The following is a 22701-nucleotide window of genomic DNA, read 5'->3' as shown; positions in this document are numbered from 1 at the left end:
GGCCCCCCCCTTCCTTCTCCCCCTCTTCGCAATGGGTGAGCAAAGTTTTAGCAGGAAGATATTTTTCCCCAGTTCCCATTAAACTTTCATGTGCTTTCTCTGCATTTCTGCTGCTCTCCCAGCTGCTACCGCTGCTGTCCCCGACAGCTGCCGCTGGTCACAGCCCCCCCTTACCTGCCAAGGTCACGTTTGGGTGCTGGGGACATTGCCACCCCCACATGGGGGCCGTGACCTCGCCGAGCTGCTGTGACGGGTGGGAGGGAGGTGGGAGCCTGGAGCAGGGGCTGGTATCTGGGTCAGCGGCTGGCAGTGCGCTGGGAGCGGTGCAGCGCCAAGATTCGCAGTAAAATTTCCGCCTTGTTTTTGGAGTTTAGAGCAGGCGGGGGCTTCATCAACCCCCTGAGAGCCACCGGCGTCAGAGGAGGAGGAGGAAGGAGCGTGGGGAAGACGGGAAGGAGGTTTAATTGGTTGCAGAGGAGGCTGGTCCAGGTGTCCCCGCAGAGCAGTGCTGGACTCGGGAGTCCCGCGCGGCAGCGAGCGCCACGTCCCGCAGAGCGTTCATCGCGCGCCTTCCCTGCCTCTGCGCGCTTGGGTGCCGCCGTATTCCCCCTCCCCGGCAGCTTGCTGGAGCAAACTCCTCCTCCTCGATCTGCTCTTGCTGTCTGTGATTTGGCTGCGAAGCCCTGGGGGGCTTGGTGCGGGGTGAGCCTCCCAGGGCTGCGTCCTCGCTGCGCTCGCCTGCTGCCCGCACCCCGCGAAGCCGCCGCTGCGCAGTCCTGCGCAAGCCTCGTCCCCAGCCCTGCTGCCGTGCTGAGACGTGCACGTGCTCGCTGCTGTGCCCCTGGCCGTGGCCATCAGGGTTTCCCTGCCGAGGAGACTCCAGCTCGCAGCCTCCTGCCAGGGCTCACTGCGGTCCGGGGCTGCCGTCTCCTGGGGAGATGCTCAGGACCTGCAGCCCCCCCGGTTCCCAGGTGCGGCAGAGCTGTCTGAGCTCCCCTCTGACACAGGGAAGGCCACTGGGGACCTGAGTCTGGTGGCTTGTCCCGGGACAGCCAGTTCCCTGGGCTCCCATGGGCTGGGGTATGTGCCCCAGCGTCCTGCCCACGCTGCCCCCCTCCATGATGGCCGGATCGGATTCCGATCCGCCTGCGGTTGGTTTAAGCCACAGCTGTCTTTCAGGGATGGAGCAATAAACCAGCGATCTATAGATGTCTGTAGGAGACAGGCAGCGTGCTGGGGCTTGGGGCAGCCCCTGGGCTGCTACTCAGGGGCCGGACTTTAGGGTTCAGTGCGAGCAGAGCCAGCCAGGCTGCACAGCAAGAGATGGCGATGCTGAAGCAGGAGAAAGTGCTTTGGTTTGTGCTGCTGCCAGTCCTGGGTGCTCTGCGCTGGCATTGCTGTCCCTGTAAGCCCTGATGCTGCCCTGCAGCGGAGGGGCTGGAGTAGCCTAGGGAGAGCTTGGGCCGGGTGCATGCACGGCGATGGTGTGGAGGTGGCCAGGGCGCAAGGCAGGGACCTTCCTGCGGTGGTGCTGAGCCCCTGGCATGTGATGCTCCTGCCTCTCACCTCTGTCAGTCCCTTCCCCTGCCCTGGTCCATGTGCAGCATCGCTCGCTCCCTGAGGTCACTCCAGCAGGCGCCTGGGACCTTGCCCTCGCCCCAGCACTGGCTTTGGAGCTCCCCTTGCTTCACAGCAGCTCAGATCCATCAGCACCTTCATCTTAATCGCTTTATGTCTATGACTAACTACTAATGAGCTTTTAATTAATGAATGCCTTGGCTTGGGGGCACTCCGGAGCGGGTGGAAGGAGAGGACCAGACGTGTGCCGTGCTCCTGGGCTGCTGCCTGGGCTCTGCTCTCAGCCTGAGCACCCGCAGCCCTCCGGCCCCCACTGCTGCAGCTGCTCCTCCGTCAGCCCGCAGCCCGTCCTGAGCAGCAGCCCGGGGCTTGTGCTCTGGTCTTGCAGTGCCCAAATGTGCTGGTGGGGTACAAGGGAGCCCCACTGAACACCGGACTCTTGAAGCCCCCTGGGACATCCAGCCCACCTGTGGCTGTGCACTGCGTCCCCAGCAGGTCTGCGAGCTGCCGTGTCATCCCTCTGCTGGGAGGGGGTGTGGGAGGGCGTCCTGCTGAGCACTGCAGCATTTAGAGCCAGGATTTCCTGTTCCATCCCTGAGCGGGTGATGTGCTGGGCTCAGGGCTTGGTATCAGGGGGAGCCCAGATGGCCCCGGGCAGGCTCTCGGCATGCAGCAGGTCTGAGGGGTGCCCGGGTGCTCCGGGCAATGTGTGGGGCACCCCCATCACCAGACAGAGGTGCTGGGCCACTGCACTCACCAGGGCAGAGCTCTGAGCTGGGCTCGTGGGGATGTGACAGCCCTGCTCTAGGTGACAGGACAACAGTGAGCAGGGACCCTCTGTGGCTCAGAGCGCGCTCAGGCTCGCAGCCCTCCCAGCCCGGGATCTGCTGCTTGGCTCCGGCACTTCGCTGGGCTCTGAACCAGTGGCCGAGGCCTCTCCTGTCCTGGTGCCGCGTTGTTCTCCCTCTTCCAGAAAACAAAACCAAGGAGCCCTCAAGGGTTCATTTAAAATAAATAAAAAATGAAAATAGTGCTGATTTGAAGGAAAGCCAGCCCCATCCTGTGCATGGGAGCGCATCGCCAACCCATCCCCGAAGGGCAGAGAGAAAGATGTGCTTAGAACTGCAGCCCTGTGCAACTTCTGCCTTTGATCATATATCTTACATGTGCCCTTTGCTTTCCCTCGTCTGATATTTATTAGGTTTAATTTTACTGGGACGCGGCTCTAAGTGAGACAGATGGAACGGGGTCTGTGTGCCTGGTGAACACATCTTAATTAAACAGATAAATAAACTTTCCTTCCAGGAGACTTGAGTTTCGGAGGGGTTCCTCTGGGGCTGCAGCTCCGCGGGGCTGGGCAGCTCTGGCCGGGGCTCCCCTCTTGGTGGGCACCTGGCCTCAGGCACAGCCCTGGTGCTGAGCGGGACCTGAGCGTGGCCGTGCCACCAGCATCAGCGCCGTGGCGGCCAGAGGCAGCAGGGTGAGGGAAAGTGGCCGCTGGTGGCAGGGGACGTGTCCCCACCCCAGAGCTGACAGTGGGTTGGCACAGCCCTGCTACGCTCATGTCCCAGGGGGGCTACCTGCTGCTGGGGGGGTCTCTGCAGCCAGACAGGCATTGGTGATGGCCAGAGGAAGGAGAGAGGAGACATGAACTCCTCAGCTCCTGGAGCCGTGCCTGGTTCCACCACTGCTGTGGGATTTTGCCTCATGCGCAGGAGCACCAAGGTAGCCGCTGCTGGGGAGGAAGAGGAGCGCTGAGATGGGAAATTGTGGGGAATGCCTGCTGTGGCAGTGGTGCAGAGGGGTCCTGGCAGCAGGTGCTGTGGTGTGCGGCCCGATGGGGACAGGGGATGGGGATGGGGATGGGGATGGGGACAGGGACGGGCACCCTGCCCCACACTGCTCTGTGCTGCCTCGCAGGGGAGCGCCACCTCTCCTCACCCCCTCGGCTGCAGCCAGCCCGTGCTGTTCCCGCTGGCTCGGGGCAGTGCCAGGCTCACTTCACCGCGCTGCCACCGGCCAGGAGTGCGTTTGAGTCACCCTGCCCGGAGCCAGGATCCGGCGAGGGGAGGAAGGGCAGATTACCTCATCCTGGAGCCGGCGCTCCCCAGCGCGCACCTCACGTGGTTCGCTTGGTCGGACGCTGCAACCAGAGAGTGCCGGGCCGTGCCCTTCCCTTTGCACCTCTGCATAAGAGCAGTGCAGGAGCCACACCACAACCTGGCCCTTGGGCCTTTGGAGGCACCCGTCTGTTCATGCAGGGCGTCCCTCGCCCCGTGCCGGGGTGGTGCGTGGGGCTCGGGTGCGCAGGGGTGCCTGGTGGGACCGCTCCCCACCGCTGCACCAGGGGCTGTGGGGGACAAGTTCCTTCTACCCATTGCAAAGCTGCCCTGGTCACTGGGAGAACATGGCCCCATGGCTGCAGGGCTCCAAAGAAGGGGAGCCAGAGGCGAGCAGGGAGCTGGGGGCTGAGCACTGCACCGGGCTCCTTCGTGGACCCTTGGGACTGGAGGGCGAGTGGCCGTGGTGGGACAGGGGAGCTGCAGAGGGTGCTAGCAGCGGCCCGAGGCTGCTGGTGGCCGTGGGTGTTGCTGCCCGGCTTCTTTCAGTTCTTGACAGCGAGGGGTGATGGTGGAAAGAACCCTCCCCAGCCTGGGGTCTGCTCCCCAATTTCTCGGTGTCCCCTTGGCAGCGCGTTGTCCCCAGCAGCAGGACCCCACAGGGGGGGCTGGGACCCCCCTGGCCCCCAGCCAGTCCTTCAGGACGGCTTTTCCTGGAGCAGGTTGTTTCCACGGGGTTCTGCTCGGGGGCTCTGGGGTGGCCACGGAATACGCCTCGTCTGTTGAGTATCTGCAGCAGAAACTGGAAGCGCTGCGAGTGTACCAGGACACTGCAGCATGTCGCTATGTCTAGGGATACTGTGGAAAATCCCAGCCTCCAAACAGGGCTGCTCGTGTGCTGGAGGCTCCGGAGGAGACAGAGCATCAGCAGCTGCTGGCACAGACCTGCCTTTGTGCATCGCGTTTGGCCAAGATGGAAACTGAACCGAACCCAGGTTTCCTCTCCCACCCAGCCCCGCACAAAGCCCTGCCGGCTGCAACGGGGCCCGGAGCCGCCCCCGGGACCCCTGCGCCCAGCCCGGCACCTCGGGGGGCCCCGGCTGGGAACGGGACCCCCGGGAGCGCACAGGCGGGTGCACGGCCCGGCAGCCCCCCTATCGCCACGGCCGCCCCCCTGTCGCGGTGACCACCCCCATATCGCGGTGACCACCCCCATATCGCGGTGACCACCCCCCTATCGCGGTGGCCGCCGCGACAGAGGTGCTCTCGGAGCTGCCCCCGCGCGCCCCAGCCCCGAGCCGCCCGTGCAGGGCGGGGGTCGCGGGGCGGCCCCGGCCCGGAGAGGGTGGGTTTTGGGGAAACGGGGATGGAGGGGGGGGTGTTGTCGGTGCCGGGGGTCCTCCCGCCGGGGGGGGGGCTGCGGGCTCCGCGCGTGCCCGTCCGTGTCTGCGTGTGTGTGCCCGGAGAGCGTGGTGCGTGTGCCCGGCCGGCCCCTCGGCAGCCCCCGGGGCGGCGCCCGCAGCCCCCGGGAGCTCCCCTCGCGTCCTGCCGAGCCCTGGGGGGGGGTGTGGGGGGCGGGCCCGGCTCTGCCCGCAGCCCCCCCCCCCCCCCCCTCCATCAGCTCCCTCCGCCCCCCCCCCCCCCGCAGCAGCATCGCGCGTGCCCGGGGCTGGGAAGCGGCTGCGAGGCGGCGGCAGCGGAGGGGTTAAGTGCGGGATCAGCTGTTCTCATGTCATTACGGATTCTCTTCATTTTATACAGAGCTCTGTTTGATGTCTGAATGCACAGGGGACTCCCCCTCCTCCTCCAACTCCCACCCCTTTTATTTCACTCCCTCGCCCTCTCCCTGCCTCCTCCCCTTCCTTTCTCTCCCCCTTCTCCTCTCTCTCTCACACGCACACCCTTTGCAGACCGCTCCTTCAGTGCCAGCGTCTAATGGCACCGAAGTAAATAGCCGAGCATTGTTCCTTCAGTGTAAGAGCAGAGCGAGGCCAGCCTTCCTCAGATGAATTCCTCCTAAATAGCGCCCGAGGGGGACGGGAGGGGACGGAAGAGGAGGGGGAGAGCCAGAGGGGAGAGCCAGGAAGACAGAGGATAAGCAGTGTGTAGAAGAGGACGAAACTGCGAGCAGCTTCACGGCTACCTGTCAACACATGCTGTGCTCCATGGCTAACTCGGGCTGCCTCCTTGTCTCCAACTCAGGCATGCTTCCTCACTCTCTCCCCTGTCCTCCAGCCTTCCTCTACCTCCAACAGGTAAGTGACCCTCTTCTGGGAATTTTTTTGCGGTCGGTTCACACGTGCTTTCTCCGAGCCAAGGGTCAGAGCTTAACCTCTTCCTCTCCAGCCTCTCCCGGCCTCTCCGGCGCATCCTCCCCGCCGGCACCGGCGAGTTTTGTTGCGGCGGCCGCTCGCGGGTCTCGGCTGCGAGTTCACCGGGGGCTTTCTCTGCTTTTTGTGCCGAGGAGGCTGCTCCGAGCAGGGCTGGGGGGCGCAGCGGGGGCTGGAGGGGGCCGAGGCGCTGGCGGTGCGGCAGGCAGAGCCGCCGGCGCGGGTCCAGCACCTGCCCTTCCTCGGCGCTGCTCCTCTTCATCAGAGGCCAGGGGAGATGCTCCATGCTCCGCGCACGGGAACCCGGCTCCTCCGTGGCCTGGGCAGCCCCCGGGAGCAGAAGGGGGGGGCGAGGAGTTTGCATGCGTGCACACACGTGTGCGTGTCTGTGTGTCCGTGTGGGCTGTGCGCTCACGTCGCGCGTGTCTGTAGCTGGGACGCGGTGTCGAGCTTAAATGGCTTTGCCCGGCTGTGGGCACGGAGGTGCTGCAGATGGATCCCGGGAGCAGCAGCTGGGCCAGGAGAGCCTGGAGTTGGTGTGGCCGGCGCCGGGCTGCTGGCGGCCAGCGGGTCCCCTGTGCCCTCAGCTTGGCTTCCAACTTCTCGTCGGGGCTCGTGGCTCCTGGGACCTGCCTGGACCCAGCACAATGAGTTTCCAGGCTCGCCATCCCGGGGGAAGCGCGGCTCAGGAGAGGCAGCATTTTCTTCAAAAGCCTCTTCTCTGCGTCGGAAATCCCAGTCTCCCAGCCGGGCTAACTGCTCCATTTGTGCTTTCAGGAGTTTAAAAATTCATAGCATCCTACCGCGCTCCGCCTGGCCTGCGCGGCTCACCTGGCAGCTGAGGACAGAGCTCGGCGCGGGCGCAGACCCCGCCACCCGCGCTGGGGAAGGGCTGGGGGCTGCGTTTCATTTCCCTGATCCTGCGTCCGCATGGGCTCACGGCCAGCGTGCAGCCAGGCTGGAGCTGGGGCCGGCAAGGCCTGGGCTGCTCCGGCCAGCACACCGGGGCTGGAGCTGGTGAAGCCGGCACTGCTGCCGGTTACACAAGTGGATGGGCAGCCGCTGCATGCGCAGGGGGCCTGGGGCTCGCGCGGGGCTGCTGCAGAGGCTGGCCGAAACAGTGCGTGATTTATTCCACCTTCCTGCAGGCAGAGGCTGTGGGCGAGCTGGGGCTGGGCTGAATTTTGATCTGCGCTTTCCTGGGCTGCGCAGAGCGCAGCAGATGATCCGCAGATGCTGCTCGGCTGTCCCGGTGCACCAGGGAGGCTTGGGGCATCTGGCACGGAGCAGAAATCATCCCCAAGCCCCCACAGGTCCCCAGGGAGGTTTTCTGTGCGTCTGAAGGGAGCACATCGGCTGCTTTGAACCGGGAGGCAGCGCAGGGCCTGGAGCCACTTCTCAGAGCAGCCAGGGGCAGGGGGAATTTTATTTTCTGTCCGGAATTTTATTTTCTGTCCCCCTCTCTGTGCCCGCTACCTGCGAGGGCCCTGCTGCTCCTGCATGTCGCAGGCACACGGTGCGCAGAGCAGCTGCACTGCCTGCAGCTCCAGGGCTGCGGCCGTGCTGGTGCCGGTTCTGGTGCTGGTGCCGGTGCCGGTGCCGGTGCTGGTGCTGGGGCAGCAGAGGATGGTGGTGCTTGGGTCAGATTTGGGCCGTGGTGCTGCCGGCTGGCTGGGACGTGTGCGAGTGCAGCGTGAGGTCTGCGGGAAGGAACAGCATTAGCTCATTCACGGCTCTTCCCCACGTGTGGCCACTTGCACCCAGCAGTTTCTGGGCCCTTCATGGCCCCATTTCGTGTAATTCGGACACGGTGCTGAGCGTCTCATCCTCCCCGCTCTCCCAGAAGCATCCTGCTCCTTGGCAGCGGGTTTGGCCTCGCAAGCCAGAGAGGAGGGGTTTATCGAGAGATTTGGAGTTGGATTTTCACCCACTAAGGAGTGAGATGGAAGCCAAAGCCTCTGTCCTTTCCCCCGAGTTTGTCTGTCGGTGGGGTTCTGTACCCAGGGTCTGGAGACGATGCTGTTTGTGGTGAGCTGGCAACAAGACGTCAGGAAGGGGCATGGCTGGCAGCAGTCATGTGGGGAAAGGGCACGGGAGGATGCTGCTGGTGCTCCTCGTCTGCCTGTCTGAGCCAGGGGCCTGCTTGGGGCACGGTGTCTCTGCCCAGGTCGTTCAGTGTCAGCGCTTTGTCCCTGGCTTCACTCTGGATTTTAGGAGCAACTCCTTCGATGCCCAAGGGGCCTGCGGGGCAGCGATGCTGCTTCTGGGTGTGTGCCCGTACCCAGGTGCACCAGAGCTCGCCTCGAGCCAGCGTGGGCTCGTTTCACCTGTGCACAGCTGGAGACACCTGGAAGACTTCAACAAACTGCTTTTCGGAATTGAGCTTGGCTGGGGGACGTTCACCTCGGACTTCTGGGTTGCAGTCATGAGCCTGGAGCCCGTGTGGCCGCGTAGCAAGGCAGGCATCCCGCCGCCGGTGTGGGTGCAGCACGGGGAGCTGGGGCCCCGCAGGCGGCCGGGGAGGTGCGTGCCGGTGCCTGTGCTGGATGCAGGTGGGCTGGGATGCCGTGCAGCTGTGGGGCCAGTGCTGGGCAGGCACAAGCAGTTCCTGAGTCTCACTGACCCCACAAGTCCCCCAAGGCAGTGGGTGCCCCTTTGGGAGCTCCGTGGCGCTTGCTGTGCCTGTTCCCGCAGAGGCAGCTTGTGTCCGTGTGCCCCAGCACTCTTATTTTCAATAGCGACAACCTCTGAGGGAAGGAGCAAGAAACGAAGTTGCCTGAAAAAACTTGGGTTAGCCAAACACGGGGGAAATCTCGCTGTAATGGGGCTTTGGCAGCTCACGGGAGCAGCCGCGTACCTCACAGCCGGGGCAGCTCGGCTCCTGCCCCAGCCCCAGCCCAGACCCCAGCTCTCTGTGCTACAGACACGGGGTGATCGAGCGGCCCCATGCTCCCTGCCCAGCAGGGTGTGAGGACAGCCAGCCCCTGGCGAGGATATGGGGTCGGGAGCGGGGCTGGCAGCCGGGAGGGAGCCGGGAAGGCTCTGTCCTTACTGGGCTTTGGTGCAACGTTGAGCTGCTTGCTCAGGGAGGGCCTCAGCATACAGGGAGACCTCAATTGTTGCGTTCAGTTAAGGGAGGAATCAGTCACTGCTGGAAGTGTCTGCTCTATAATTATAAAGGAGCAGCTAATCGCTCCAGGAAGAGGCGCCCTGCTGACCCGGAACAGCCCCAGGCTCAGTCTCAGCATCAGCATCAGAGCGGCAGAGCCCTGGGTGCAGGCATCTTGTGCAGGGAACCACGGGCATGCCGGGGCTGTTCGTGAGCTCGGGTTCACTTCCAGGTGGGCTCAGTCCCACGGAGCTGACCCCGAGCTGCTCGCCTGGCGGCACGTCGGGGTGTCCCTGCTCCCCGCGGTCCCTTGGTGCTGCCCGCGGCGCAGCCGCCTCATCTGAGCAGCGCCCGAGCTGCTGGGGAAACAGCCTCTGCAAAAAGGCTGCTTGGAAAATTCCTCTCCAAAAGGGCTGCTGCCAAGTTTAGCATATTATATTTTTAGGGAGCAAGTCTATTCCTAGCGATCTTGTAGCGTGTTGCAGCAGCGGGTTCATTTAAAAGCTGGTTTCTTCCCCCTGCCTGCGCATTTCGCAGAGCCGGGAGCCCGGACCCGGCTGCTCGGTGGCTCTGTGGCTCCCGGGCACGTCCCGCACTGCAGCTTCCTCGGCTCCTGCACAGGGGAGGACAGGCTTGAAAGCTGCAAAAAAAAACATGTTTTCCTTTTTTTTTAATATATTGAAAACACTGGCATTAATTTTAGCTTTTGTGAAGCTGGTTTTCCCACAATAGCTGTAATTTAGGCCTACTCTGCCTGGCGATGCTCTTTTTATAGGTAGATTCTTATTTTAGTACTATAGTGATGGGTGAATGAGTAGATTAAATTAGATTTAGTATCTATCATTCTTTAAAGCATTACAGGCAGTCATCGGAGGGATGGGGTTTAACACAGAAGAAAGGCTAATTAGGCTGCCAGGCTCAGCCTGCCCCCGCCAGTTCCCCCCACCCACACCCCGTGGGTGCCCCCAGACCCTCCTGCACCTCCAGTGGGGCCGGGCGTGCAGGCAGGGCAGCGCCTGGGGTGAATTTTCCAGCTGGGGCTGAGCTCCCAGCTCCTCCTGGGCTCTGCACAGCCTCAGCTCCCCACTGCCAGCTCGGCACGGACGCACTGCGTCCATCGGCCACGGCACCGCTGGGCAAGTCGTGGTGGGGGCCCCAGCTCCAAGCCCCCATTATTGGGGTGTCCCCGCAGGCAGCAGCAGCGGTGCCGCCCTGCTCCAATGTTTCCGTGGTGGTTTGGTCCCCTCGGGGCAGCTGTATGGGCGAGCAGGAGCACGGGGCAGGACGTGGGGCTGAGAGGGGATGGAAAAGAGTGGAAAAAGAAAAAGCAGCGTCACTGGGAAACGCTGGAGGCTGTGCAGGAGGAACCCAAATGTCTGAGGCAGATAACTGCCTTTCCCCAGCCTTGCAATGCAGGGCCTGGGGGCGGTGGGACTCAGAGCCCATCAAAACCAATGGTTGGAAAGTTCATGCTGGTGCCATGCCATCTGCTGAAGCGGCGGCCCCAGGCTGGGCTGGCCTCGGCACCCCCGATCTCACCCAGGCGGCAGCAGGGGCAGGGGAGCCATCGGCACGGGTGAGCAGAGCACGATGCTGGTAAATGCCAGCCCCGGGCGTCAGCTCCGGCTGCAGGCTGAGCGTGGGGACGGGCTCAGTGGTGCGCAGCACACGCGGGCACCTGCGTGCTGTGTGCCTGGGGGGGCTTCAAGGCGGTGCAGCACATCCCGGCTTGTGTCTGGGGATGTGCTGGCTGCTGGGGCCCCTCAGCAGGAGCAGATTTTGCCCCGCGAGCCCCTGCCCCGGTGTGAGCCCAGCAGCGTGGTCGGGGGCTCTGCAATCCCAGACCGGGACCGGCTCGGTGTAAGAGCACTGCTGCGGAGCAAGCTTGGGGTGACAGCCTGCCTGGGGGGCTTCACACCTCCGCTGCCAAGCGGGGCTGAGCCCCAGGCACCCCTAGCTGGGCTTTAACCTGCGTCGCCTTCCCTGGCGCTCAGCGAGGCAGAGGGGAGCAGCGGCGGCGCTGGTGGAGCAGGTGCTGCAGCAGCCCGTGGCGCAGCTGGTGCTGCAGCCCAGCCTGCGGTGCTGAGCTCCGTGGGCTGCGGGCAGGGAGGCGCTGAGCAGTGCACGGAGCTGGGCCAGAGCCGTGGAAAGGCAGCGGGGTGAGGTGGGGTCGCAGCCGGGCGAGGGGTCTCTGGTGGCTGTCACAGGGCAGGCGTCTCCCTGGGCCGTGGTCTCTGCCTGCGAGGGGTCTGGTTCAGTTCCACCCCCCCTTTCAAGCCCCCCTGTCCGTGACCAGTGTCTCCCCGGCAGGTTCTCGCTTTGCCTCTCTCGCACCTTCCCGAGCATCCAGCTGGCTCTGGCGGTCGCCAGCTCCTGCATCTAACCCCCCCCCGGAGCAGGGCCCCCACCCCGGCAGCCTTCACGTCCTGTCTGCACTGCATGGATCTTACAAATTGGGTTTGCACAGCATCAGCAGGATTCGCTCCAGCCCCCTGTGTAAGCAGCACTGCTGAGATGTGATCCCTGGCACCGAGAACCTATTAAACAGAGTGAGACGAGCCCTGGAAGGAGACCCAGTCGGAGGAGGGAGTTCACAGAGATGGTGTCGGGAGCGAGCGGCGCTCAGGCAGCCCCCGGCCTCCACGCCGGGGACACGCGGGTGTCACCGGGCAGGACCGGCCGGTGACCAGGGACCTGGCTGCCACAGCACCCTGCAGAGCTGGGTCTCACTCCCGTGCTCAGGGCATCTCAGCCGTTTCCTCTCCATCCAAGAGCCGTGGAGCTGCTGCGCCTGCTCCTGGGGGAGCTCTGCTGGCCCTCGCGGGCTTGCAGCGGGTGCTGGGGCTGGAAAGTGGCCGTGGCACCAGGTGGCTGCGTGCCCAGTGGGTGCCAGACCTCGTCCCACGGCGCCCAGCCCCGGGTTGCTGCGGGTGCGTGCCCCAGGGCCCGGCCAGCCCGGGCTGTGCTGGCGGCAGGGGCTCGCTGCAGGGCTCCTGGTGAGCAGCCAGGCACGAGGCAGGTCTGGCTGCTCCGGCTCCCCCTCGCCAAAGTGCTGGGCTTGCAGCACTTTGTCATGATTTTCATCTCGTCTCCGAGCAGCGATCCTTCACTGCTCACATTACCCAAGTAGAAAATGACACATAAACTGACATGATTGCTGCTGTTTCTCAGTGCCACGCAACATCTGTTCCCTCGGCGGTGCGGGGGAAGGTGGGCAGGGGCTGCTGACGCGCCACGCGGCCCCCGAACTTCTCACCCTTTGCTCCCCTCCTGCCATCGCGCCTCCTCCAGCCGCGCTGCAGCGAAGCAGGGGCCGGGAGCTGGCGGTGCCGAGGCGGTGCAGGGCCGTGAGGCAGGACGCAGCAGCAGGAGCTGTGCTCGGGGTGCCACGGCCACTTTCCAGCCCCTGCTCCGCACCCGGCACGGTGCTGGGGCGCGCTCTGTCCCCAGCATCCCCGCACCTCCTGCAGCTTGCGGCTGGGCTGAGGATCCTGCAGCAGTGCGTGTGCTCCCGAACCTGCCATCGCCCGGTCGGCTGCTTTTGGGCCCAGGAAATTCATTTTCCAGCAGCTTTCTCTCTGTTTCTTTGCAGCACTCTGCCCGGCTGGCCCGGGCATGCGGCCGGGGACGCGCCGTGCTGGTGGGGCTGCGGCTGGTGCCAGGGGCACTGGGCCGGGAGCCGGGGCTGGGGGGAGCAGAGGGGGGAAATGCCTGATTTTGGGGATGGAGAAGGATGCAGAGGGAGCAAGCAGGATGGGGAGCCACAGGGCAGGCAGCAGGGCTGTGCTGCGGGGCAGGCTGGGGCCTTCTAGAGTCTCTGGTATAAAATCAAAAATAGGGAGAGAAGAGCGAGAGCAGGCGACAGTTGCAGCTTATTTGTGATCTGCATTGTGTGGGGAGCTCTTAATTAGAGCTAATTAGACTAATTAACTTGCAAATGAGAAACTCGCCTTTTTCTCCTTTTTCTTTACAAGAAAAAATAAGAAGACGAACAAGATAAATACTGAGGCTAATTACTCTGTACCTGCTGCAGAGCCCCTCCAGCTGGTGGGACGCCCCTCTGCCCGCCACCCCCCAGGACAAGCGCACCCACCCGGGGTGCCACGGGGTGCTGCAGGGTGCTGTGCCATGCCATGCCTGTCCCTATCCCTGTCCCTGCTTCTGGCCAGTGCTGTGCTGCTGTGCCGAGGTTGTGGTCCCACTGCTGGGCACCACTGCCCCGTGCCCCTGCAGTTCCCTCTCCAGAGGGGCTGCCTGCTGCCTGTCCGTGCGCCTTTGTGCCCCAAGGATCCGGCAAGGATGCGGCACGTGCCTGCCATGGCACTGGCCAGTGCTGGGAGCTGGTGGCCGCACAGGGCAGGCATCACCGGGACGGCGTGGGGCTGCTGCAGAGGGCACAGCACCGGCACTGCCTGGTACCCTGCCCGCCAGACCCTTCCTAACCCGGCACCGGGACCAGAGGGCCCCGTGGCACCCCGCACCCTGGCTGCTTTCCAGCTCCTCCCTCGCACACCTCCGATCTCCTCCCTTCTCTCTGCCTCTGCAACACCCCAGGGGCTTTGTTAGCACAACTCAGTTCAAATGTCTGATTAGTCTTTAGGAGATCGAGGGGTCAATTTTCCACAGCTCCTTCCTCTCCATTTAACTAATTTAACTGTGCGATTGTTACAAATTTCATTTTATTATAGCCCTGCTTCTCAGTCCAATTGAATTACCAAAATCTCATTTTCTCAGAAGTGCTGAATATGTAATTAGAGGAAAAATTATGCTCCTGACTGCCTATTAGAGAGGGTTGCGTGAGGGAGCCTGTCTCCGCGTGCACACGCGGGTGCGTGTTTACCGAGCGCCCACGCTGCCGCCGCGCGCATGCGCCTGGTCAGCGGGCTGCGTGCCGGCGAGCTCCACGTGCGGCTGCTGGGGCCTGACACGGGCAGCTCTGCAGCAGCATCGCAGTGACGTGGTGGTGGCAGGGGTCTAGAGGTGGGATGTGGCAGGGGAACGTGCGGCTGTCACAGTGGCACTGTCACAGAAATGAGTTCAGGAGGGCTGTGAGCAGCTGGCTCCTGGCCTGCACCGTCCCTGCGAGCTCGCACGCTCGCTGTGTCTGCAGGGTGCAAATTGTGATGGGCAGCACGGGTGGGCTGCAGCTGCTGCGGTGCTCGCAGGGGAGGCACGAGGCCCTGGGTCCTGCCAGGGCTGCAATTCGCCAAGTCCTGCGCTGTCGCATCCTGCCTGGGCTCTGCTCCGTGGGGTCTGCGCGCACTGCGCAGGGAGCAGCCGGAGAGCTGGGCTCAGGGGGCGCCGATACCAACCAACATCACAGCTGCTGGCTCCTGCTGACGCTGGTGCTTGAGGCTGGGAGCTGGGCACGGGGTCCTGGCCCAGCGCTGCTGCCCAGCAGGGTGAGGGGAACATGGGCAGGGGCCTGGAGAGCAGGGACATCCGTCCTCCCAGGCAGGGCTGTGCAGGGGCTGGTGGTGCTGCAGGTGTGCCTGGTGCTTGTGGGGAGCAGGAGGTGTGGCTGTCCCCACAGTGGGACAGGGTGCAGGATGCATGGCTGCTGCAGCTCAGGTGTTGGTGCTAGCAGCTTTTTTGGAGGCTGCGGGGCTCCCTGTGCTGCTCAGGGGTCACCACCAGGAGCCTCAGGGACCAGCCTCCGTGGTGTCTGGGCCAGCCCTGGAGCAGCAGCAGGCAGTGCCCAGCCGAGGCACGGCTGTTTGCAGGGGCTCAGCAGGAGCAGGCAGCTGGGGCAGACACCGCTGGGGACACGGCTCCTTTCCCAGCCTGTCCCCGTGCCCAGGACTCTGCAGCCACGCTCGTGCCTCGTGTGCCTGGCTTTTCCAAGCCCTTTAGTGGCTGCTGGAGACCGAGCGCTCCTGGAAATCCTGGCGGGTGTACGCAAACGCTGGGTCTGCGCTGCTCTGGCATGCCTGCAGGATGAGTTGCGTGCGGGGGGGCAGCACAACGCAGCTCTCCGGCGGCATCCCCAGAGCTGCAGGCTGGGAGCTGGGGCTGCGCGGGGTGAGCCTGGCACCAGCAGCAGCGCTCAGCAGCGGAGGGCAGCGCCGTGCGTCCTGGTGCTGCCGCTCGGTGCAGCCCTGGGCAGGCCGGATCCTGGCCCGTCTCCAGCAGTGATGCAGCCCCGTCCCTCCCCACACAGGTACATGTGAGCCCGGGAAATGTCACCGGGGTGTGGGGGGGGTGGGAGGTGGCGGCAGCCCGGAGCCCCCGCGAAGCACCCCCGTCTCGCCTCAGTTACACAACATTATCATTTCATAATACTCTGAAATATACATGAAGTTGGCTGAATGCAGATGAAATTGCACCATTTACTTCATGAATATTTCATGCAGCCTCAGCTCCTAAGTTTCCGGCTGATGGAGGCAGGAGCCCATGCTGGACCCCGTCCCCCCCTGCCCCGTCCCCCCTGTGCCGGAGGTGACAGGGACGTGCCACCAGCTGTGCCCAGAGCGGCTGTGCTGGCGCATGGTGCTTCCACGGCCACCTCTCTCCCGCCGGGTGCCACCTAGCTGTCGGTGGTACCCAGGCTCACAGCACGAGCAGGAGCCACCCCTGCTGCAAGGGGAGATGTCCCCGGCAGGGTCCCAGCCTGGGCCAGGCTCCCCCATGGCCGGAGGTGCACCCAGGAGGTGGCTCCTCTGCGCTGCCCTGCGTCCCCTCCTGCTCCTCCAGCCGCATGTCCCAGGCTGAGTCTTGTGCTGCCGCGGGGTCCCTGCCTGCTCAATCTGCGTCCTCCCTGCTCTTTGCAGAGCTCCCCAGCGGAGCATCCTTGGCAGCTGCCATTAGCCGGCTCTTCACCCCTCCCCTGCCACGTCCTTAATGAAGACGTTGAGTGCCGCGGCTGCCGCCCCCAGCTCCGCGCCTCCTTTCACTGCTCCTTCCCTGGCTGAGGGGTGCTGTGGGCTGTGCCACAGCGTGTGGTGGGCAGGGGCTGCCCACGGCCGGGACGTCCCCGCTGCGAGCCCCCCACGCGTGGGGCCCTGCGCCCCCTCCAGCCCGGGATCTGCGGCTGTGCTGCCCCAGGGCCCCGGAGCTCTGCTTTGTATGGATGGCGCAGCATTTTGGGTAATGAAATATTCACAGGTCAGTGATTCCTTGAGAAATGACGGGGATCAGTCAATTCCTTTTCAGGGAGTAATTTTCTTCCCCTTCACGGCCTCTGTTTCATGTTGACAGTCATTAGCATGAGAGAGCGGCTGGATCGAAGAGGAGACGGCGTGGCTGGCACGCAGGCGGCCGCAGCGGCACAGCCTCGTGGCAGCCCCGCTGCACGGGAGCGCTGCGCCCGCACAGGAGCTGGGGCAGCCCCGGGGCCGTGCCGGGACCCTCGTCTTGCTGCCACCAGGGCATTGCCTGAGCTCGGCTCCCCTTGCTCTGGGTGCAAAGGCTCCTCGCTGCTTCCCTGCACGTGGCAGCAGGCGGTCGGTCCCCAGGGGCCATGAGCAGCACCCGGGGCTGACCCCACAGCACCCGGGCTCGTGGCTCGGAGGAGCTGCTGCTTCGTGGCCGCCTCGGTGCCGTGGTGGGGTCAGGACCCTGGCCCAGCTGTGCGGGGTTGGGGTTGGAGTGCTGCAGGAGTCCCCGTGCCACCACAGGTGGCGTGCAAAGCGCGCTGAGCCCGTGACAACACGTGCATGGAGTGAAGAAATGCGCGCGTCCCCTTCTGCAGCCACCTCGGGGCCACCGCGCTGCCTGCCTGGGGCTGGTGGCCCGGGGAGATCCTTATCACAAGCGGCTGATAACCGCTCGCTGCAGCAGCACAGCCACCGCTGTCCGGGCTGCCTGTCCTCCCCGGGAACACCCCGTGAGCTCGGGAGCCAGGAGTGACACCGACCCTGGAGGGGCAGGCAGCGCTGCCCGCTGTGCCACGGGGCGCTGGCACCTCCCGTGAGCGTGACGCTGCGCTCGGCCGGCTGTGCGGACGCCTCCCGTGTGCTCGCGGGGTTCTGGTGCGTTATTTTCTTAAAAAGGAGAAAATGTTAAAAATGGCGTCGTCAGCCCCGCGCTGACAGGCACAATCACCAAAGTGCGGCGTCGGCAGGAACCGGCCCCACGCGCTAAATGACTTGAAAGGAAATGGCCTGGATTGTGCTGAGGAGGCAGAGTGCGGTGGGGAGAAAGCAAGTGGAGCAAACAAAAAAAAACTTCATTAATTAAAGAAACTCGTTAATGAGGGACATTTAATCAGCTAAAGATGATATCCACCCCCTGCCTGCCAGGGTGCAGGCAGCGCCGGCCTGCCGCAGCAGTGGCTGCGTGGGGCTGAGCTGAGGACAGGGCAGGGGGACAGGGCCCAGGGGGACAGGGTCCAGGGGGACAGGACGGGGACAGGATGGGGGGACAGGGCAGGGGCTGGGCCCGGGGGTCTCATCCTGCCTGGGCAGTGTGGGGAGCGGAGGCGGCTGGGCACCGTGCGCACCCCCTGCGCCGTGCTGAGCTCCGCCTGCTCTGCTCCACGCTCGGTCTCGGGCAACGCGCTAATCTCCTGTCTCATTTACTAAATGAGGGCTACGGGCCATTAATAACCAGAATATCTTTTAATGAAAATGCGGAAAGCCGCCCTGTAAAGCGCCATGCGGGAGCAGTCCCAGCAGGGAATTGCGGTGAGCGAGCAGGGACACCCGGCGGAGCCCTGCGGCCCCGACACCCAGGGGCTGGCACCTCTTCACGGGCCACACGGCCCAAAACGGGGGCACCCGGCTGCAGGGGTCCCCGCATCCTCACCCCGTGGCCGTGCTCTGTGAGCCCAAACCCCGCTGGGCACTGGCAACGGCTCCGCCAGGCAGCCTGGAGCCGGCAGCACGGGCAGACAGGGCAGCGCTGGGTGTGGAGAGCTAAGCGGCAGCGGGCAGCAGTGGTGTCCCTCAGCCAAACCCCTGATGATCCCTCACCCTGCAGAGCCCACCGCGGAGCCGAGCACCCCAAACCCTGCACGGGACCCCCAGAGCAGGGAGCAGCTCCTGTCCCGGCCAGGGCTGGTGGGCAGCGCGCGGTGGGAGGGAGGCACGCAGGAGCCGTAGATCTGCGCCTCTGCAGCACCAGCAGCCCTGGAGATGGCAAGCAGCAAAACAGGGGAACCTAATGGTCCCTGAATGAAATAATACTTGGGCTGACAAGCACTGCGACAGCCCTAATTAATAACGGATATGAACGTGGCTGTCGGGGCTGGCTGGCGAGGAGCCAGCGGGGCCCAAGACCTGTGCAGGTGGGGCCGGCCCCTGCCCCGGCCCCTGTCTGTGTCCCCATTGCCACCCCGCAGCTCCTCCTGCTTGGGACATCCCCAGGGCTTCTGCTCGCACTGCCTGCAGCCATCGGGGCCAGGGTGCCCAGCTCCTGGGGCTGGATGCAGCCCTGCCACCGGGCACCAGGATGGAGTGGGGCAGGGACTGGCTCTGCCATCTGGGCTGGGTTTGCCCACCCAAACTAAAAACCTCGCTGCTGAAGGCTTGGAGAAGGGGCCGAGCCGAGCCCCCGCAGGAGGCCGTTCAGTGCCTGCAAGCTGGAGGCTGATCCTGGTTGTGGCAGCAGCAAAGATGAGCACGGGGGGGCACAGGAGCCCTGCAAGATGCTCGCGCTGCCGGCTCCATGCACGCACTAAGGATGCTGGCAGGGAGAGCTGGGCGCTGGGAGCGTGGCCGGGGCATCTGCTCGCCTCCCAAAGCGGGCTCAGGCACAGGGTGCGCGGGGGAAAGGCCGAGCAGCGGGGCGAGCAGCGAGGCAGCAGCATTGCCCCGGGGGCAGTGCCGGGGGCTCCACCGCCCTGCAGCACCGCCAGCCCCAGCCCCTGGCAGGCGCAGCTGGCTGGCGCGGCCCCGGGCAGCTGAGTCAGCACGGGAAGACGCTCGCGAGCCTGTGAATGACTTGCAGATCTGTAGCGGGATCGTTCACGCTGGGTTTGCATTGCATGTGGTCCCCCCCCCGCGCCCCCGGCACAGGCTCTGCTGCCTCCCCTGCAGGCGCGACGGCCGCGGCAGGTGGGGGATCACGGCTGGCGGCACGGCCCCCACCCCCCCCCTCTCTTCTCCACCCTTCCCCAGCGTCCCTCCGCACCATAAATCGGCCACACACACAATTAAGGAGCTTGTCTCCACGGTCTGAGCCGCAGATGTATTTCATGGGCGAGAGGCGGCCGCGGCGGGTTGTAAAGCATCCGCAGGGCTGCGCTCAGCGGTGGGCACGTGCGTGGGGGGCGCGGGAGCCTGCGGGTGCATGCGGGGCCGGGGGGCTGTGCAGGAGGGAGGGGGGCAGGAGGGCAGCCCCACGGCATCCCCCAGCCCCACGGCATCCCCCAGCCCCGCAGCAGCCGTGGGCAGCCCCCGGGGCCGTGGCACAGGTGCAGCTCACCTCGTTTGCCCAGGGTGGCCAGGCCAGCTGCCTTACAGCAAAGGGCCTAATCAAATATTTAGCAGCTAATTGATGCCTGCCTGCTGTTTGCCAAGAGCCCATCTGACGGCCCTGCCCTCCCTGCTGCCCTCCTTCCTCAGTGCCCTCCTGGCCGGGCTCCAGGGCGTGCAGGATGGTGGCGGGTGCCGGTGCTGCCGCTGCGCTTTGCCCCGTGTTGGCCTTCAAACTGAGGCTGCCCTGGTTTCCACCTCCAAGAGGGCGATGTGCAGGCTCCCCCTGCTAGTCCCCGCTGGAGCCACAGCCTTGGTCCCCTCTGTGCCTTGCCCCCCAGCCCCCCCATCCTCCCCCTGCCCAAGGCGCATCAGGGCAGTCACGGATTGCTCAGAGTGGGGAGCGGAGAGGGGCTCGGCCACGGGGCAGGCACAGCGGGCCATGCGGCACGGGAGCTGCTGCAGCACGGGGATGGCACAGAGGCTGGCGTGGAGACCGAAGGCAGGGGCAGGGTGGGGGGGTCGGGGGGGTTCTGGGGTCTGTCCGCAGAGCCCCAGAGCGCTCCCCAGGCAGGGCGCAGCCCCGGCACCTCGGGGAGGGCGGCGGGAGCCAGCAGGTAAGGGGCACGGCGCCGCTGTCTCTGCAGGGCAACCAGGACGCCACGGCTCCACCTGACGCGATGGCTCAGCCCTACCCCCCGGCCCAGTACCCCCCGCCCCCCCAGAACGGCATCCCCGCAGAGTACGCGCCGCCGCACCCCCACCCCACGCAGGACTACTCGGGGCAAAGCACAGTACCGGAGCACGCCATGACCCTCTACACACCAGCACAGAGCCACGCCGAGCAGCCGGGCACCGACGCCAGCACACAGTCCATAGCAGGGACGCAGACGGTACCGGTAAGGGAGAGGCACTTTGGGGGGGCTGCGGGCTGGGTGTGGGGGCAGGCGGCACCCAGCGGGCTGCAGCCCCTTGGGGGGCCGGGGCCGCGCGTCCCCGCAGTGGCCGGGGCAGCCGGAGCATGCGCTGGCTGCCTGCCTCCCTTGCAGCCCCCCTGTCATTTCTAATCACTTGTAATCTACCTGCTTGGCTGCTTTCCAATCAGATAGCTTCAATTATGTGGTTGTAATGCAGCTCGGGGGGGAAAGTGCTGAGCTGAGCACTTCCCAGCCTGGCCACCGCAGCCTCGTGTGTGGGGTCTGCCCCTCCCGGCCCCCTGCCCTGGGCACGCACGCGTGCTGCGGTGCTGGTCCCTGGGCACGGAGCCACGCGGTGCTGGCTGGATCTCCGTGGGTCTCCTGCCCTCCCTCACCCAGCCTCTCCTCCCCGGTGCCACTCATGGGGTGGGTGATGCCATTGCCCACGGAGCTGCCCTCCAGCATCCCCCGGCTCACAGGGCAGCACCAGGACCCTCTCTGTGCCCTCCTGAGAGCGGGGACCCCTGCTCAGCACCAGGTGCTTGGAGAGACCCAGGAGGCTGGCACGGTGCTGCCCAGGGAACGGGGACCACGGGGCTGGGGGTTGCCCCTGGGGGCTGCAGGGCCAAGCAGGGGGTTAGGGGGCAGTCCCCCCCCAGGAGACGTGGGGCTGATGAGGTGGTGGTGCTCCCGCAGCAGACAGACGAGGCGGCACAGACAGACAGCCAGCAGCTACATTCCTCAGACAACACAGACAAGCAGCAGCCCAAGAGGTTACACGTCTCCAACATCCCCTTCCGATTCCGGGACCCCGACCTGCGGCAAATGTTCGGGGTGAGTCCTGCCCCGTGCAGCCACCCGCGTCCCGCTGCCCTCAGCTCCGGCGCTCGGTCACCGTGGGGGCCCTGGCACCGTCCTTCCCCGGGGGTCCCCTCTGCCCCAGCCCCTCTGCCCAGCCCCAGCGGGGTCCTGGGCCAGCCTGCAGGACCTCCAGCCTCCCCTGCTGCTGGGCAGAGGGGGTGGGCAGTGGGCTTTCCACCCTGGTTAACAGCCGGGCTGTCAGGCTGAGGCTCATGCATGGAGGAGTGAGAACAGAGCCCTTGTCCCTCTCCTTTCACCCCCTTCCCAGACCTCGTTAAGATTTAGAGTGGTGGAAGGTTAATTAGCTGTAAAGTGATGCCCCCCAGATCCTGGAAGGGGGCTACCATGGGGGGGACACGGGGCTGTGCTCAGGCTGAGCCCTGCAGGGCACCGAGGGGCCCCCAGGACCAGCCCTGGTGGGGGGCTCTGCAGGCACTCACCCTCTGCTCTCTCTGCTTGCAGCAATTCGGGAAGATCCTTGACGTGGAGATCATTTTCAATGAGCGGGGCTCCAAGGTGGGTGCTGCCCCAGCCCGGGGCCATTGCAGCGAGCCCCAGGGCCGGGCACGGCTCACCCGGGACGTGTCCGTGCCTCCTGGGGTGCCCCGGGGGCTGCTCTGCCCGCTCTCCCCTCCCCTCCTGCTCCCTGTGCTGCTGCCCCTCGCCCCTTGGGAGCACCCCGAGGTGGGCACAGGACCGGGGCAGGGCCAGGCACCAGCAGCCCCCAGGCTTGGGGTGCCCGGTTTTGGGGAGCAGCCTCCTGGTGCCCTGCGCCAGCCGGAGGGGACGCGCGGGTGTCTGCGCCCCAGCGCCGGAGGGAGGGGGGGGCTCGCTCTGTCCCGCGCCTGCACGAGGCGGCTTGTGTCCCTCTGTGTGTGGATGTCTCTGTTGTATCTTCCCTGCTTTCTGTGCCCCTCTCCCAGACTCTTCTCCCAGCTCGCGGGCGATGCCGGGCCCTCAGCCGGGACCCCCAGGCGCAGCGGGGACCTGGCCCGGGCGCTCCGTCTCCGCACAGCGGCAGCCTCATCTCCTCTGCCAGCTCTCCTGATTCACCCCCTCTCTCTCTCTGTCCCCACACCCTCTCTCTCTCTCTCTCTCTCTCTCTCTCTGTCTCTCTCTGTCTCTTTTTTTCTCCTTTTCTCCTCTGCTCACAGGGTTTTGGGTTTGTAACTTTTGAAACTAGCACAGATGCCGACCGGGCACGAGAGAAGCTGAATGGCACGATCGTAGAGGGCCGGAAGATTGAGGTGCTCAGATAAGTGTGCTAGTGCCCTGCCTGCCGTGTGTTGTGCATCCCCCGCGCTGCCCCGAGCCCCTCTCCCGGCCGGGGGTGCAGGCAGGGCAGAGCTGCCCGGGGGCTGCGGGGGCTCCCCCCTGCCCCGCGCTGCCTCTGCCTCTGTGCCCTCGCGCCCACGGTGGGGGGCCCGGGCAGGGCCACGCACGCTGAGCGGCCCCGGGGCCACCGGCTCAGCTTGCGGGGGTCCCGCATGT

General features: G+C 65.3%; 1 protein-coding gene across 6 annotated transcripts in view; it reads left to right on the top strand.

Moving 5' to 3' along the window:
* RBFOX3 (RNA binding fox-1 homolog 3) overlaps positions 1 to 22701 on the top strand; it is a 139903-nt gene that overhangs the window by 110910 nt on the left and 6292 nt on the right. For 3 of the 6 annotated variants that reach the window (XM_082774566.1, XM_082774565.1, XM_082774564.1), the window contains exons 4-8: positions 5841 to 5893; positions 20080 to 20331; positions 21046 to 21183; positions 21673 to 21726; positions 22365 to 22457. In XM_082774566.1, the coding sequence (XP_082630692.1) occupies positions 5843 to 5893; positions 20080 to 20331; positions 21046 to 21183; positions 21673 to 21726; positions 22365 to 22457 (588 nt within the window). In that variant the 5' untranslated portion in view covers positions 5841 to 5842. Of the gene's footprint in view, positions 1 to 5840; positions 5894 to 20079; positions 20332 to 21045; positions 21184 to 21672; positions 21727 to 22364; positions 22458 to 22701 lie in introns of those variants that run through there. The other 3 variants (XM_082774568.1, XM_082774563.1, XM_082774567.1) reach the window with 2 other exon arrangements.

This window comes from Aythya marila (assembly GCF_965140915.1).
Source record: "Aythya marila genome assembly, chromosome: 18".
Classification (NCBI taxonomy): Eukaryota; Metazoa; Chordata; class Aves; order Anseriformes; family Anatidae; genus Aythya; species Aythya marila.
Note: the sequence above shows the minus strand (reverse complement) of the source record. Positions and strands in the feature narration are given on the sequence as shown.